The sequence below is a fragment of the Vidua macroura genome, chromosome 5, assembly GCF_024509145.1.
Source record: "Vidua macroura isolate BioBank_ID:100142 chromosome 5, ASM2450914v1, whole genome shotgun sequence".
NCBI lineage: Eukaryota > Metazoa > Chordata > Aves > Passeriformes > Viduidae > Vidua > Vidua macroura.
In genome coordinates, this window is record NC_071575.1 from 58302636 (window position 1) to 58319113 (window position 16478).

The window sequence follows — 16478 nt, forward strand, 5'->3', positions numbered from 1 at the left end:
AAGGAACAAAAGGCAGTAATTGTTTCCAGTGAGTATCTGTGGGAGTTGTACCTTGTCCTTAACTCCCCACTTACCCTAACACCTCCTCCACTAACATAGAGCTACCATACACACTTCTGTCTGTCATCATTAAACCTCTGTTTCTCTTGTGAAACCTAAAATTAGCAAGCTTTGTTAAGTTAATTTGTTTGTAAATTTTAACTCCTGAACAGGAAGCTAAAACCCATTTTTCCTCAGAACACCTGTGTGGAAGAAAATAAAAGTGAGACATTGATTATGCCAGCAGAAGAGCTGCACAAAAAAGCCTTGCATGGAGACTTTGCCTGCAGAGAGGGTCTGCAGCAGCATGCATGGACTGGAGGAGCCACCAGTGCAAGCCATGGCAGATAGCCTGTGAAAGAGTTAGCATGTCGTGATAAAGGCTATTGCTGACATGAACTTCTCCCTTTCTGCTCACCCACTGCGTCCTCCTTTCTCCCCTGCTGTGTTCCCATCCCAGTCCAGAGGAGCCTAGCCAAGCCTGAAGCCCACTAGATCATAGGCTGACACCAAAGGGAGCAACCCCATTAATTTCCGCTACAGCCTTTATGTCATTTGATCATTCATGCAGTTTATCAGCGCATTGCTGAGCAACTAATTTTTGCGTTTGTTTTCTGGCAAGGTCAGACTAATCAGAGCAGACAGGGATGCAGTCTCACTCAGAGAAGCACAGGCTATTGGAGATTTTGCTACTCCCACACAGAAAACGTATGTGGTGGTGGTGGGCAGAGGGAAAGCATCCTTTTACAGGAGCCACCTGCACTTAAATGAGGTTAAACAACTGCAAAGCTTCACCCTAAAGACAGTGTTTATGAAGCTGCCACAAGGCACATTTCAGAAATTGGATGCAAGAGCTTCATTCTCTACTTTGAAGGACAGGGAAGAGTTTGTCACAGCTTGGCATTGACAAAAGGCTTTTTTCTGCTGCCTTGCTCTGGATTTTGTCTACTACTCAAAAAGCTGAGGGTGAAGACAGGAAGATGAGCATCACCAGCTTAGCAAGAGCCTCTGCATGCAAGAAGGTTCAGGCAGCTCAGAAGTGGATAGGCTTCCAACAGGTAAGAAGCTGGGGCACACAACAAGTACTGTCCTAAGCAAGCACAGCTTCTTCCTATAAAAACAGAGACATGGGGGTGACAAATTGGGCAGAAAGACAGGACATATCTAACACAGGGTAAGATAAAGTCATCACTGCATTTGTCTCCTCTTCCACTGTTCAAATGGAAACTGTAAGTCTAATTTGACACAACACTCGGAATAATGCTCATCTTTTGCAACCTACTTTAAAATAAATATTTAAAGTCGGAAGTACATATACTGGCAGGAGCATCTTATGCAGACTAACAAGTTTATTAAGAAGGTAATCACTAACTGTTTATAAAAACTGTGAGCCCTGCCAGCCTTGAAGAATTTTGATTATATCCCTTCAAGGTAAAAAAGAGCAAGTTATTGACACCTCTTTGATGCCAAGTTTTTCATCATCTCAATTGCATGTTCATCTTCAGAGGGTAACTACACATAAATCGGAGTATGAAGGTACTGCTAAGAAAAAAAGACACTGTAGAAATGAGCTGCAATCCAAGCTTAAAAAAAGATAAAAAAGATTCTTTGAGAACATCCTTCCAAGGTCTACACAGACTGGCTTGGTCCTAGCAGGTATTTCTTTGAGAGGACTCTCAGCAGCAAGTACCTCATCAGCTCAGGATGTCTGACCATAGCTCATTGAGCAACCTATGAAAATAGAGCAAAGGTACATGGCATTGTCTAGTTTTGAAGAATGTCTGTGCTTTCCTTTTTGTTGGTTGTGTGTATAAACAAAGATGTACCCAAGTGAAGCAGCTCACAGCTAGCAAGCGCAGCCTGACCAATCTCCACTGTGCACATGCACCCACGAGCACAGCTGAGAGCACAAGCCAGGGTTGAAGAGAAGCCTGCCCCAGCCCTCACCAACCTCTGCACCTCACACATCTGAATAACACTTCCCCTCAGCCACAGTGCCAAGCCTCCTGTGCATTACAATTTCACCGATGCCAAGGCCATACAGAAGGAATTAATCAAGCTAATAGGCAAAAGACCACAAGCCTACAACTTTTGTGTTACACATGCAGTAATAAAATGAACCCCCCTACCTTTCTGACACTAAGAAACCACAGGCCCAGGTTCATACTTCCCAAATCACATATCTATCAGGGTACCTCAATGAGAACAAGAATAAGGGCCAGAGTACAGAAAGATGGTCTATTTTGAGGGTCTTCCCTCAATTTAGGGAGACAATTCAGTAGAAGCCAACACTAAAACTTTGTGAATACCCAGTTTACATGAAACTATCTGGATTCAAGTTTTTCAGTGAAAGATTCTCAAGATGCAGTAATTTTGTGTACAACACTTTGTAACTTGTTTCTCCAAGTTTTAACTATCCTACTGCTGATCTGAGAATTCATTAACCTTCTGAAATGTGAATGTTGCGAAAAAATCAAGTGTTTCAGTTATGCTGACTACAAAAATCAAAAGACAGACATGGCTGAGGAAAAGAACTTAGCATTTTACCAAACACCAGTAGTTCTCCAACTGCCACGCAGTTATAATAATAATGTTAATGCATTAAAGATTTTTAACTTCTCCCCTTGTGGTTAAATATAACATTGCAGTTCCATGAAGAACTATAAAGACAGAGCTAGCACACGCCAATTACAATGACCACTATAATTCAGCATCTTTTATTTCTTTCCTATATACTGGCCCTGAGCTTACAAAGAATGTGTATAAACCCCAAATCACAGACATTTCCATGCAAGAAGCAGAGCTGCTGCTCATTCTATTCCTCGTCCCTTTCTCCCAGTAAAAACCTGAAAATGCTTCTGAAGTTCGTGATACAAGTAAGCAGAGAGGGAAGAGGGAAAAAAGTTAAAATACACCATGGATTATGCAAGTTTGCAGTATTATAATTACTCACCATGTCAACCTCTAAATGAAGGGGTATAACATATTATGTAAAAACTTGCATAAATAATGTGTAAAAGGACAGGCACAACACACAAAGATGGGGTTTATCAGAGTAAGTTCAATGAAGAAGTAATAGAGAAAGACCAAGTTTTATACAATAAGTCTGGCTTCAGGCATCAGCTTAATTTCTGGCACTGTCTGTACTACACAGCCACTTGTAAAAGCCATGTAAACTATTCCTTGAAACCTTACCACAGAGTAAAAAAGTCAAGGTCAAGTTCCCACCAGACTGACAGCAGCTCTGCGGGAAAGCAGCACTCTGGAAAAGAGCCTCTTTCATTCCACCCATGCAGCTTGTCAAAAGATGAGAGAGATATTTTACTCCACGTAGAAGAGTTAGCAAATAGCAGAGGAAGTTGTGTGACACAGGAAAGCACCGAACCTCGTCTCTAGTTATCACAGACCCCTCCTGCATCTCTTCTGACTGCAAACCTTTATATAAGTCCAACAGCATTGCTGGAAAAATAAAGAAATCACATTTGCTGGAAAAAGAAAGAAATCACTGTACCCGAAATATGAGTTTGATATCTGAACTGCAATTACTTGTTTAAATAATTAACCTACTGAAATGGCAAGCTCCGGATTGAAAAGCCCTGCTGCTCAAGGTAATCTTCCTTACAGGAGCAAACCTCTATTCTCTTACATTTCAAACTACATAATTCCCACAGTAGCCAGAATATCTGCTCTTTGTCCCCATGCTTACAGTAGAAATCCTGAATTGTTAAAGAAACAAAATCCAAGCCAAACCCCCAGCTAGTATAGCCATACCAGGGAGCAGAGGGTACAGTCCTGTGAGAAACTAGATCCCAAAGGAATAGAACCACAATCCTGCAAGTTAATTCTTTTGTTCAGTAAACTGCTTGTGTCTTCTGCCATAGCTGCAGATCTTTCATTTCACATGTTGATTTTAACATAGTTTGGACAGCAAAACTCAGTAGAAATCTTTGCTATTAAATCTGATTCTTCCAAGAAGCAGCTGCTGTCTGGCTATTTCCTCGACGCTCTTTCCCAACAACCTCTGCCTGTAGTATCAACTGCTGTCAAAAAAGCCAATTTAGGTGATACCACTAACTGCTTTAAGAAGAGGATTGAAGATTGACACCAGTCCAGCTCAGGAAAAGGCTGCCATACGTGTTTAGGAGTAGTTAGAATTAAACAGGCAACTGATGGAGAAGTATGAAGGTGAGGCTGAGCAAAGTACATCCCCTCACCCCACCAACAGTTACAGATGGGGACCATAGCCTATGAGGAAGTAGAATAACCTTGGAAAGAATGATGGAGAAGGGAGGGAGGGAAAGGGAAAAAAAAAGACACTACTCAAGTTTCCCATGCATTCTTGTATTTTCTCCCAAATTTTATTAGTTGACAAAACCTGTTTCATTTTGTGAACAAAACCAAAATAGCTCGTTACTCAAGACACTCAACACTGCTGAAAACGAGCTCCAGCCAGCAATCATAATCCACTCATCTCCACACACACACAGGGCAGCACAGCTCCCCACCTTCAACAGCCTGGCACACACATGGCTGCCACAGGAACAGGGACAAAAGATGGAGATGCACAGCCACATTCTATGAGCAATTTTGAGGCCTCCTTAAAGCAAGAACAGAGCCAAGGAAAACTAAAGAAAAAATTCCACCATTTCAAGGAAACACAGAAATTCTGCTTTACATAAGTCTGTAAGGAAGATACAAAGTCTGTTCCTAACAATAAACCGAACAGCTGAGGTAATTACCATAAGCTTGCCCAGTTCATACTAATTTGGTCATATTTGTAAAAAATTAATGTTTTAATGGTGCCTCTTATATTCGATCGCCTCATAACCGCAGAGGACAAAAAGTTATGCACAGAGTTAACAACTACATTTCTGAAGCTGCTTGAAACAACTGGAACAAGATTATCTTAGAGCAAGTCTTTAAATAAAGCAGGGCACATCCAACAAACCCACTTCTCTGCAAAGGGAGAGCCTGCTGTTAGCATCACCACCGAAGTATACACACAGGGTAAGTGGCATTTCTCCCAAGAGAACCAGCTCCCCTCTTGAAACAGCAGTACCAGCAAGTTTTCCACCAGGTTTCAACATAAGATGTACTGGACACATGGAAAAGGAAAAAAAAAATCTCTGCCAGACTGGTCCGTTTGATCCCAAACGTGGGGTAACACATGAATCCAATGGTGTCTGCACTTCATGGATCAGCTTTTTGGTTTATTAACCAAGCCTGTAAAAGCACTCTAAATTACCATACTTTTTGCATGCTGTATTATAAAAAAAACCCAGAACTTTCTTGTCTCAAAATGTCACAGATAGAACGCAAAGCCTGTCAGGCTGCTAAAATAATCTAAAGCCAATGACAGCAAATAGCAACCTGGCACATGTTGAGCCTTCAGACTCAAAATAGATTTAAATTAACACAAAGATAGCAGGAGAGAGTTTAGTAACAAAGTGAAGAAACCAAGGGAGAAGAAATAAGATTATATCAGTCATCATTTCAATCAGACCAAACAAGTTAAAAGCCAGCTAGAGGATGGCATTTACATCTGCCTCTAAGGCTGGGATGAGGGCCAGAATTACACTCCTTGATCTCACTTATTTATGCCATGCTGACACTTCAGTTGGCAACAATAAAGGTCCAAAGGTCAAAGTCCTGTGAGGCAGAGAGCCATGTACACACAGTGTGTCTTTCCAAGTGTCTGGAGTGGGGAAACAAGGAGTAGGGAGCCTAGCCCTTGCCATAGCCATCCACCCACCTGCCACCATAAACCCACTTCAGCTGTGCCCATTTCAAAGCTTCCTCAGTCCACAAAGGAGATTTCTGGAGAGATCTCACCTTTCTTTATCCAACCACTCCTACAAAATAGTGTGTTTTTCCAAGTCAAAGCCAGAGAGAAGCCAGTGGTGCCTCATTTTAAAACTGAGAGGCCACGTCACCAGCTGAAGCCCAGAGACCACCCACAGACCTCCAAAGACCTCATGAAAATTCTCTAAAGAATGTGGGGATGGATATAAAGGAAGGCAGAGAGCGACATTTTTGGCACTTCTGTCAGTTTCTTAACTGGGATTTCTTACAGCTTTAACTTGTTCCCAATTACTCAAATAATATTCACATATTTAAATCTTGGAATTTTAAAACCTAAACCATAGATTTCACTTTTCAAGAAGGATCCCAAAAGTTGAATTACAAGTCAGGCTCAAATTCCAGAATAGGGATATCAAGTCTTTTGTTTATACTACACAAATGTTTTTAACAGTCTCTCAAAGTCATGGAAACTTGGAATTCTGAGACTTTTTGCATTAATGTAACAAGTATACTCAAGATTGCAGAATATGATGGAACCACCAGCTAGTACTTAACTCCCACTAGCCTCTGATTTGTTTACATGATTGGCATAAAAGTTAAAAAAAAAAAAAAAGAAAATAAAAAAGTAAAAGCTACACCATATTATTCTTGAATATTTTAGGGATCTCCAGAGCAAAATGTGCCCAAAAGCAAATTACAAAACATCAAATTTGGTGAAGGGAAAGAAGAAGGAAAAGAAAGATGTATCTTTGGATTTCTTTGTTGTAGACATCTGGAGCCTCCATCCAGCTGCAGGATCTAGGCAGACAGACCAAACTTGAGCAGGGACTTGGCTGGAAATGGGAGCCTGCTCTAAAACAACACCTTAGTCTTGGAAGAAGAGTTGATGAGTAACAAAGACTGGCTGTCTTTAGAGTGAAAAGAAAAGTTGTAAATACACAATGAAGGGATAGTTCATCTCCTATGGACACCTCTGCCAAACCATTCTATTTGTTGGATAGTACATAAGCTTCAGAAACCAAACAGCAGTTTTAATCAGGGACTGCTCTAGCTTTTAATTGCTGCGCTCAACTTTGATGCTCCACAGCATACCAGGGGCATCAGGCTTTTCAAAAGATGCTATTGCAACAAGCAAAATAAAAACTTTTTACTAAAACCCTTCCTTCAGAAGAGGGAGGCACGCAACCTAGAGACATGAAAGCAAGTTTTTCCAAATTAGAAGATTGTTTCCTAGTAAGTGCAAAGGTTTCTGAGTGCCCAGGAATCACAACTGACACTGAGATCAGAAAGCTGGGTCTGATTTGTATATACCCAAAGAACTTTGACCAAGAGCTCACATATGTACAGAAAAAACATCTTTAGATTTGGTATATAGTTAACAAACATACAGAAGAGGTCAGACCACTTCATACTGGCATTCTTACACAAGAGCGCACACTGGACTATAATCACATTGCTAGTTATGAGTACGTTTTTCAAAACAACTTTTAAAGTAAAAGTTGAATCTACTAGTAAGTCCATATTTAAAAATAAAAATAAGGTGTTCCGAATATCAACTCGTATGAAAGAAAACCTGCACGCTTGTAGCTAATCTACCTCAAGAGCTCATGTCTGGTGCTTCCTCTGTGGTTCAGAAACATCAGCAATGCATCTGTTTCCTAAACACAGTTTCCCGTGTCTCATTTCAGATAATGAGCAATCTGTGATTGTTCGGTCATCTTCAAGGTCAAACCCCTTCACAGTGTTTCCAGTAAGTGTATGGGTCTTAAACTGACTTTTCTTCTGACTTTTACAAGAATGCAGTATTAACCCATAGCAACTAAATTACTGATTTAAAAAGTTCTAGAAAACATCACTCTGTTTAACTACCAACACTTAGTTCTGTTGGAGCTTTTGAAATGAGAAGAAGCAAAAAAAAAAAAAAAAAAAAAAACAAGGAAACAGACACTGGTTTTTGTGTCAGTCTATGCAGTGTTTTCAAAACTCATCTAACACAAATGGTCAACAGTTAGATATGCACATGAAATACTTTGTTCAATGAATGAGGTCTCCCATACTTTAATATTAGCTCTCAGATGTTATTATTAACTTTTAGCCAGATGAGAAGAGAGCCTCCTTCAGGGTAAAACAAACAGCTGTAGTTTGCTTCAGACAATAAGGAATAAAAACAGCATGGAAGGATTTTCCATTATTTAACTGTCACCAACAACAGACTAATGAGTCACAGACAACAGCTTAATACTTAGAGCTTATTGCTAAAGAAAAAAATATTTATGCAATTTTGAAGTATTAACAACAAAACACAAAATGAATTTTGAAAAGATCCCTGTAGTGTCTCAAACCAGGTTAGCTGTAACGAGCCAAGTGAAACTCAAAGTGGACATTGGACACAGCCAGGCTTGCACTGCACCAGGAAAACCAGACTGAAAATGTCAGCCATTGTTTCATACTCAAAAAGCATAAGTATACTGTCCCTTACTCTCCTTTAACAGAGAACTGCAAGGGCCAAAGAGCTTTGCCAAGCAAATTCAAGCTGCTAACAAAGTAAGCTCCACATTCCTCCTGTAAAATATTCCAAGAAATGGTATTTGTGCTTCATTTATTTTCAAGAGGGATAAGTGATCCAGCATTAGAGGGAATCTTTGTTTGGCAGAGCCCTCAAATTGGGGAAGAATTGCTACTGGAAGAAACAGGAAAGAAGCAGAAGTAGCTTTACAAGATGTGTATTTGCTGTAAAAATATTGCCTAATATTGTTTTCTGGGGAAGTTGGAACTATCCCACTTTGTCTGGTTATTCTCATGACTGATGGTAAAAAGAGCTGTTGAGTGCAGGTACAATTATCAGTCCCATATGCAACTCTGCCAGGGAGGGAAGACAAAAGTTTTTCAAAATAGGCTGAGACCCTTCTTAAGTATCAAAAGCTTTTGTTTTCAGAATGTTTTCAGAACATTTCTTCTAAATAGAAAAAGGGCTTGCTTATTATTCCAGATAATCTAGAAGAGAACAGAGTTTTCATTTCTACAGTGTTTTGAAAACTCTTGACATTAGTTTTATTTACTGCAAGTTTCCAGGAAGCTCTTACATGTGAAGAAAATCTTGCAAGCACAGCACCTTGTAGCAGCTGGCAGTTCTCTTAAAGGATCAACGTGTCCAACCACACTGTTCACGGCTTGTTGGGAAGGGCATTCCCCACTGCACAACCACAGGTGAGCCCACAGAGCTGCTGAGACCATGCAGGGTTTTTACACAAAACCAAGTCACGCTACATTTTTGTACAAAAATTGATCTCGGACACTTGGAGGTATCTTCTGGGTTACTTTGTAGATTAGCTTTTAAAGGAGCATGAGATATTGGATAAAAGCACTGCAGAAGTGCAAAGAATTATAAACTTAATCTAACTGTAAAAACACCTGCAAGTGTGTTTATGCTTTGAAAAGGTTTAATGCTTTGAAAAGTCAGACTACAAAAAGAATATATTCAGACAGATTGCCCTTTTTCCTGCTCCTTCCAATGACACGATCCTTGCAGGGCAATGCAAGACTCAGCAATCTACAGAGATGGTTTTTACTATGATCTGATGATCCCACCAGTACCAAGACACCCTCATGTAAGTCCCATGAGGATGCTTTGGATGTTTTGCTGCTCCCAAGTTCCACACTTCACAGCTATCTTTGCTGCACACAAACAGGATGGCAACTGCTGGGAATCAAACATCTCAGCTAAAGACAGAAAGGTCCATGAAGGTAACTCCTCTGGCACTACTCCCTGTCTCACAAGGGAAAAGGTGAGCAAGAGAGAAGATGAAGAAAGCCCATAACACAAAAATGAGTTCAGAGATAGGATCATAGATTACAGATCATCTTGCACTTGATTTCAATGTGGTAAAGGTCATGTTCATCAGGGGCCATGTAACAGCAAGGAATATCACATTGAAGGTAACATGGCATTTCATCTTTGGGTGCTTAAAATGCTATTGTTTTTTCCTGTTTCAACCCAGTATTTCGTTGCAATACTTGTGCATTTCACAAAACACTCAAGAGCCCAGGCTATTGCTCCCTGCACTCCCAGAATGGGGTTATAGGTATTTCCAGACTGGTCTCTACTGCCAAGATCCCTAAGGCTCAAACTGGACATCCCATTCTCTCCAGACAATTCAGAAAGCATAAACTCACCCATTTTCTGTGTTATCCCTGGAACAAAGTCTGACACTGGTAGTGGTCCCACTACTACAGAAGTGTCATGGGAAGCACCTTTACCTAAATCACACAACCATACAATTCCCTGGATTCTCATCTGGAGCAAATTACAGAAAATTACAGGGTTTAGACACCTTCATCAGTCCTAACATAACTAGGTGGGTCCCTGTACAGCTACAGGTATCACCTGGCTCTGAAAAACTACATGGAAAAAAAAGATATCTTCATCAGGCTTACAACACAGCTGCAGGGACTACTCAATGTGAAGTCCAAAAAATGCCTACATTTTAAGAGATCCTTCTCTAGACACCTCATGTTTCCCCACCCCTGTGGCTGTGACACTCCTGAAAAACTGCTGACAATTAGAAATCCGCACACCTCTCTGTAGCCCTGTGACACTTCCGCAGGAATTGCAACACACTTTTGACCTTGAGAAGTGCAGCAAGGTATCTTAAAACAGTTATTGTGCACACCTGGGAATGCAGAGAAGAGATCCACAGAGAAAGAAAGAAAAACATGTCAACCATTTTCCAAATGTAGAAGGAATGTGGGGCCTCAGGTAGTAAAATACATAGTGAGAAGCTGCAGGACTTTTTTCTGAAGGTACCTCTAAAGCTAAAATTCTCTTAAGAAGTCAGCTTTTTCATACACATTTCTAACTTAAGAAGTCAGTTTTCAAAATTTAAGTTAATGATAAACTTTATTTTATGAATGAAACCCTGACTTGAGAGCATCTGAAGGTGCCTGTATATCCTTCACTGAAAAACCTGGTACTAATTTTGGATCTCTGAATACTGGTCAGTTTCCAAACCAGTGAATTTTATGTGTTCCGTATGCCAGTAACCCTCGTACCTGACATGCATATTGAAGGCACAAGTGGCTTTTACAACACGGTAAAATGCCAAGCATTAGTTATGCTAGATACCAATACAAACTGCTGATAGTGCTGTCAAGAGAGCTGGTAAGACAGTTTTAGCAGCTGGAAACTAACTGCACTCAGTCACTAACTGCATGCATCAGGCCAGCCTGAAGTGTATGGTTCTGTTCTTTCCAATTAGGGTAAGTACAGACCTCTCATGTTGTGAAGCTACTTTTCAGGGGATACTAAGAAAATTTGAAAGGTGCCTATTAACCATTGTATTTGGACATAGAGAAGGCAAGCAACTGCCAACTGCTTTTTCCACGATTTTGCTATATTCTTTAAGAACCTTCCAAAAATCCTACCTTAACCAACCATACATACTAACATTAACAGGAGGGGACACTTAATGATAAAGAAATGAACATCCCCTCTCAAGGAGTTTGATGCAAAACCCAAGGATAAAGTGATATTTCGTGCTTTATGCGTTTTTCTTGTTCTTCTCTCTCCCTCCTGTCCATGACCAGCATTAGCAGCATTATGCCAATATCTTTATTCACCACCTAGAAGGGTTCACCTAAAAATAATGCCCATGTTTACAAATTCTGTATTTAACATCAACTACAGAATTACCCATATACACACAAACTTCCCTGGGTTTAGTCTACAGACAGCTGCTCCCCTCCAGGCTCATCTCTGGGGAAATGCAGCTATGTAGAAGTGCCCAGGGCTGGGCAGGTCAGCCCCAACAGAGTACAAGGGTGGCTGCTGAAGAACCAAACCAGCCCACAGCAGGAATGTGCCCTCACAAATATAAGCACACATTCATTATATGCTGCAATGAGCTCTGTTTCAGACAGGAGTCTGCACCAACACACCCCAAAAACACATGTCCCCATGTGACTCAGCATCCAATGCTTACGCTTATTAAGCATGTGCAGCCAACAAACCTAGTCATAAATCCTTTAATCACAGGTCAAAAGAGTTGTCAAAGCCTGCACTGCTGGGATCAGGAAAATGCTGAAGTGTTTTAAACAAGGAACATTAGTTCCTATGGAAGGGCAGAAGTACTCAGAAGCTGCATCAGTGATTTACAGCACTAAAGTGACCTCTTGGACCTGCATAAAAAAAAATGCACAATTTACTTTAGAAGTTTCTTATTTTTAAAGCATGCTGGGAAGCATGAGGCCACAACTGTAGTATTGTGCCCAGTTCTGAGGGCCCCAGCACAAGAGATACATAACATACTGGAGATAGTCCAGCAAAAGGACTGGAGCATCTCTTCTGTGAGGAGAGGCTGGGAGAGCTGGGATTGTTCAGCTTGAAGAAGAAAAGGCTCAAGGGGAGGATTTTATAAATGTATATAAAAAGCTGAAGGGAGTGTGTAGAGGTGACAGAGCTGGGCTCTGCTCAGTGGTGCCCAGTGACAGAGGCAGAGGTAACAGGCACAAACTGAAACAAAGGAAGTTCTCTCTGAACATCAGGAAACACTTTTTTTACTGTGGGTTTTTTTTTACTGAAAATTTGCACAGGCTGTCCAGGAAGGTTGTAGAGTCTCCATCCTTGGAGGTACTCAAAAGCCATCTAGACTTGTCCCTGAGCAACCTGCTTTAGCTGGCTCTGCTTGAGCCAAGGGTTGGATCAGGTATCCCCAGAGATCCCTTCTAACCTCAGTCATTCCATGATGCTGCGAAATAAAAAGACAAATTCTCTTCAATTACTGATGAGACACCATTGAATAATTTTTAAAAGAATACATCAAAATTCATTTAACGTGTCTCTACAGGTGAAGTGTTATTTATAGACCATCACAGAAAGCTTTCTGCATTAATATGGTATTTATAGGAAGCTGCAACTAAACAGAATTTCAGTTTTTACTAAAATGCAGATTAGTTTTTAAACTTAGAGACAATTTTGAGTATTCTCAAGGCATGTTTAGAGAACACTTCCTGTTGGGGCTTTTTCCTCATTAACACAGGCAAATATTAAACATATATAGTGACCCAGGATACAAATAGAAAGGATTTTTTCAATGCAAGTGAATAAGTTGTGAATCTTTACCTTCCATTATCCTCAGAAGCAAAAAATCTGCATTTTCAATCATTTAAGCACCTCTGAAGATCTGGTCTTGTAAGCCATGGAATTAAATTTAGTGCTCCCAGAGCATGCACCAAGAGAAAGGATTGGGTATTGAAGAGAGAAGGGGAAACAGAGCAAGAGTGTTCCCACCCACAAATACAGTATTTCTGATTTGCATCTGATAACTGCTCTTTCAGTTTAGTCAAGACAAGACTTACTGTGCAAATGAAACCATACTATTAAGGTGAAGAAAAACATCCAGCACCTACTCTCTCTGAAGACTGCAGAGCCTGTTAATATTTATGAAGTCTGAAGTAGCTTCAAAGACTCTTTACTTCATTTTTCATATGTCATAACAAAAAGCAGAACTAAGTCATTAAATTTTAAGGGGAGTTCACAACTAAACTATAACTCTTTTAGTAAATTCTGACCTGTAGGAACAGGCCTTATTTCTTTGGTTTGTGAGTGTGTGTCCTATAGCAACGGCAACGAACACAAGGTGTAAAGGGGAAACTTGCATGTTCAGAAACTTCAAAGAACAAAACAGATAAAAACTTCAAAGCACCCAACATTACAATTGAAGTACAGTTCAGTTGTAATGAGCACTACATTTGTTGTCTGTATTTCTGTGCACAGATTATTTCATGGATTAACCTGACAGGTTAAGGGCAGTGGGCAGAGAGAAAATCTGTTTTGAAAAACCCTGATTAAGCACTTACTGTCCAAAGCTTTCCCTCTGATCAAATTCTGTGTCATAAAAATAACACATTAGAGAAAGTGATCTCTCCTCCTAGCACGGATGCTGCTATGCAGATATTCTTTAGCTGCAAAAGTCTGTGTAGGAAAGAAATAGAAACAGTGTTACAGGATAAAGCTAGAAAATTGTGTATTTTATTTGGGCCTGACACAGGTTTGGACAAGAGAGCCTCCGATTCAAGATGACAGAATTCTTTTAACATAATACTGGAGTATTTTAGTTATAGTCAGGGCTTTCAGGACTTTGAAGTTAAGGAGCATCGCTGGTAAGGCTGATAAATACTGTATTTATTTAATATAGAGGGGGGTAAGATAGGGAGGAAGAGACCACAACAAACCACTGAATAGCTACATAACTTTAACCCAAAAAAATCAGTGAGGTATATGTTGCCCTTGACTCAAGCATTCCTGAAGAGTATTTATTACCCAGACTTATAAAAAACAAAACATCAGGAAATGTGATCTATTATTCCTTAAATAAAAAATTATTCACTATAAAATTGGTAATGGGACCATATGTTATACTAAACAGAGACTGGTGTTCAAGAGTCCCTATACATTTGGTAGTGATACAGTCAAAAAAATAAAATGTGAATTTTCAGCAGACAATGTAAGGAGAAATGGGATCTTTGTTATTCTTCCAACAGATCAGTCACCACTTTGGAGGTTAAACAGCTAATGCCTCTCCCTAGTTTTGAAGTCTCTATATCAAGGACTGAATACTCAAGTACCAAAATTATGCTTAAGACATACCACAGATAGGTAGTACCACATGTATGTACTTCCTATGTGTCCACAGACAATGTTTCACACGCAGTACCTATACCTGACCTTTAACAGCACTGCTAATCACTTCTCAGACGTTGAAAGGGTTCCCTTGTGAAAATAAAGTCTTCCAGCTGGGGTTTTTCCCTCCAGGTCTCAAACACCACTGAATTTCTTTGGCATGTAATACTGCACCAGCCATTTATTCTTATAATGAACTTCTATTCCTATAAACTTTCAATATCACTCATGGGAAGAGAAGGGGTAGGGGCAGGAAACAGTTTCTGCTGTAAATCACTGGGAATTAGTTTCCAGCTGGAAAGACAGCAGGGCTGACAGTCAACCCCCTGATTTTGCCTCCTCATTTCTCCCTTCTACCAGTCTCTTTGAAACCAGGTCCCATGAAAGAGCAGAGCCAGGACAGGTTTTTCCCAGCTGCTGCCCTTAATTCCTCACCCTCTCCTCACTGATGTCAGGTCACCGGACACAGTGATGCTGACAAGGCATCAGGCAGGAGGTCAAAGCCTGGGTGATGCCTTCACCCAGAGCAGAAGCTGTACCATGCCAAGGAATGGCACACACTCATCCAACAGCAGCAGCCAACCCCAGGCTGCTTGAGAGCCACCCCCTGACCAAGGACATGCTGAGCAGATCACATCTCAATAGTGCCACAGTTAAAAGAGAAAAAAAACCAAAACCAAACCTGTCAGTCTGATACTTGAACTCAGGTTAGTCCCACCTACCACCATCTGAAACCAGCTCCAAGAGCTTACCTGAAGAGCCGGATGCACGACATGGCTCATTCAGTTCAATCTGGCATCTCGGCCCAAAACCACCTTTATTAGGACAGAGGGATGAGCCAAACATTCTTGTGGCACCATATGTAAAATAGTGAAACATAACTCAGGCTTTCATGGAATTTTGCATTCAGTGCCATAACAACACCAATTTTGTATTTTATCAGTTTCAGAGCTAGGAGCTTAACTGTCAGCTTCTGAAGAACACAGACTAGGACTAAAAAAAGCCTTCCCTTTCTGAACAACTAGATGTGGTATTTGATAACTAAACATGGCATTAAAAAAAAGTAGTTAAGCTCACACTTCTAATTCTGTGGAATGAAACTATTTATCGCACGTTAAAAGCAAAGGCAGGATACTGCCAGATAATGCAAAGCACAGGGACCTGAGAGCCCTACTTTATTAAATATTTCCTCTCCCCGCCCACATCTTAACCACCACTGGAAATGTGATACCGAGAACTTGTCCATCATTCATTCCACAATCACAGAAGCCTAACAGTACCACATCTACTAATCTAAAACTCCTGAGCTACAGCAACAAGGCAAGACAGAAAAACATGACAAAAAGCTGTCATTTCCCATTTGCCCCCTTTGTGCACACAAGCCCAGCGATGACCCACAGGAGGATGCAGAAGGCCACAAAATCTATGCATACCTATTGACCTGTCTGCAGGAGTCCAGGCTGACGGCCTCAATTGCAAAACAGCCGTTTACCATGCCATCCTCTCTGTCTCCTTGCGAGTAAGCTCTCCAGCAGCATTTCTCTGTTTCTACTGTTCCAACAATCCCGTGCCTCATTGCTCCACACCAAGATGCATCCAGACACTGCAAGCTCTGAGGAATCAGTACATTGCTGGCTGCTATTTAACATGAATGTGTGGCTAGCCCTGAACTCGGCTAGGCACAGCTACCGCTCAGGAATCAAACCTCATAGCAGAACCTGCATTCCCAGCTCTTATTGCTAAATCGGATGCCACCCAGCTGCCACCCCGGCCGGGGGCGGGAGGAGGTAAAGGAGGGTGTGACGCAGCTCGCGCTGCTGCTCGCTCGCCAAGGGAGATCCCTGCACGCAGCCGGGGAACACCGCCGAGCAGAGCCAACGGCCGGGAGCGCGGCTTGGCAGCGACAGGCACCGGCAGCCACCACACCGGCCCCAAGACAACAGCTAGGGAGCCCAGATAG

The 16478-nt window shown here is 41.1% G+C and overlaps 1 protein-coding gene across 6 annotated transcripts in view; it reads right to left on the bottom strand.

The window, feature by feature from the left end:
• GRAMD4 (GRAM domain containing 4) overlaps positions 1-16478 on the bottom strand; it is a 71802-nt gene that overhangs the window by 54606 nt on the left and 718 nt on the right. For 2 of the 6 annotated variants that reach the window (XM_053977478.1, XM_053977479.1), the window contains exon 2: positions 13696-13810. The exons of 2 other annotated variants lie outside the window; for them this stretch is intronic. In XM_053977478.1, coding sequence (XP_053833453.1) covers positions 13696-13745 — 50 coding nt within the window. In that variant the 5' untranslated portion in view covers positions 13746-13810. Of the gene's footprint in view, positions 1-13695; positions 13811-15951; positions 16356-16478 lie in introns of those variants that run through there. 2 more of the 6 variants (XM_053977480.1, XM_053977477.1) reach the window with 2 other exon arrangements.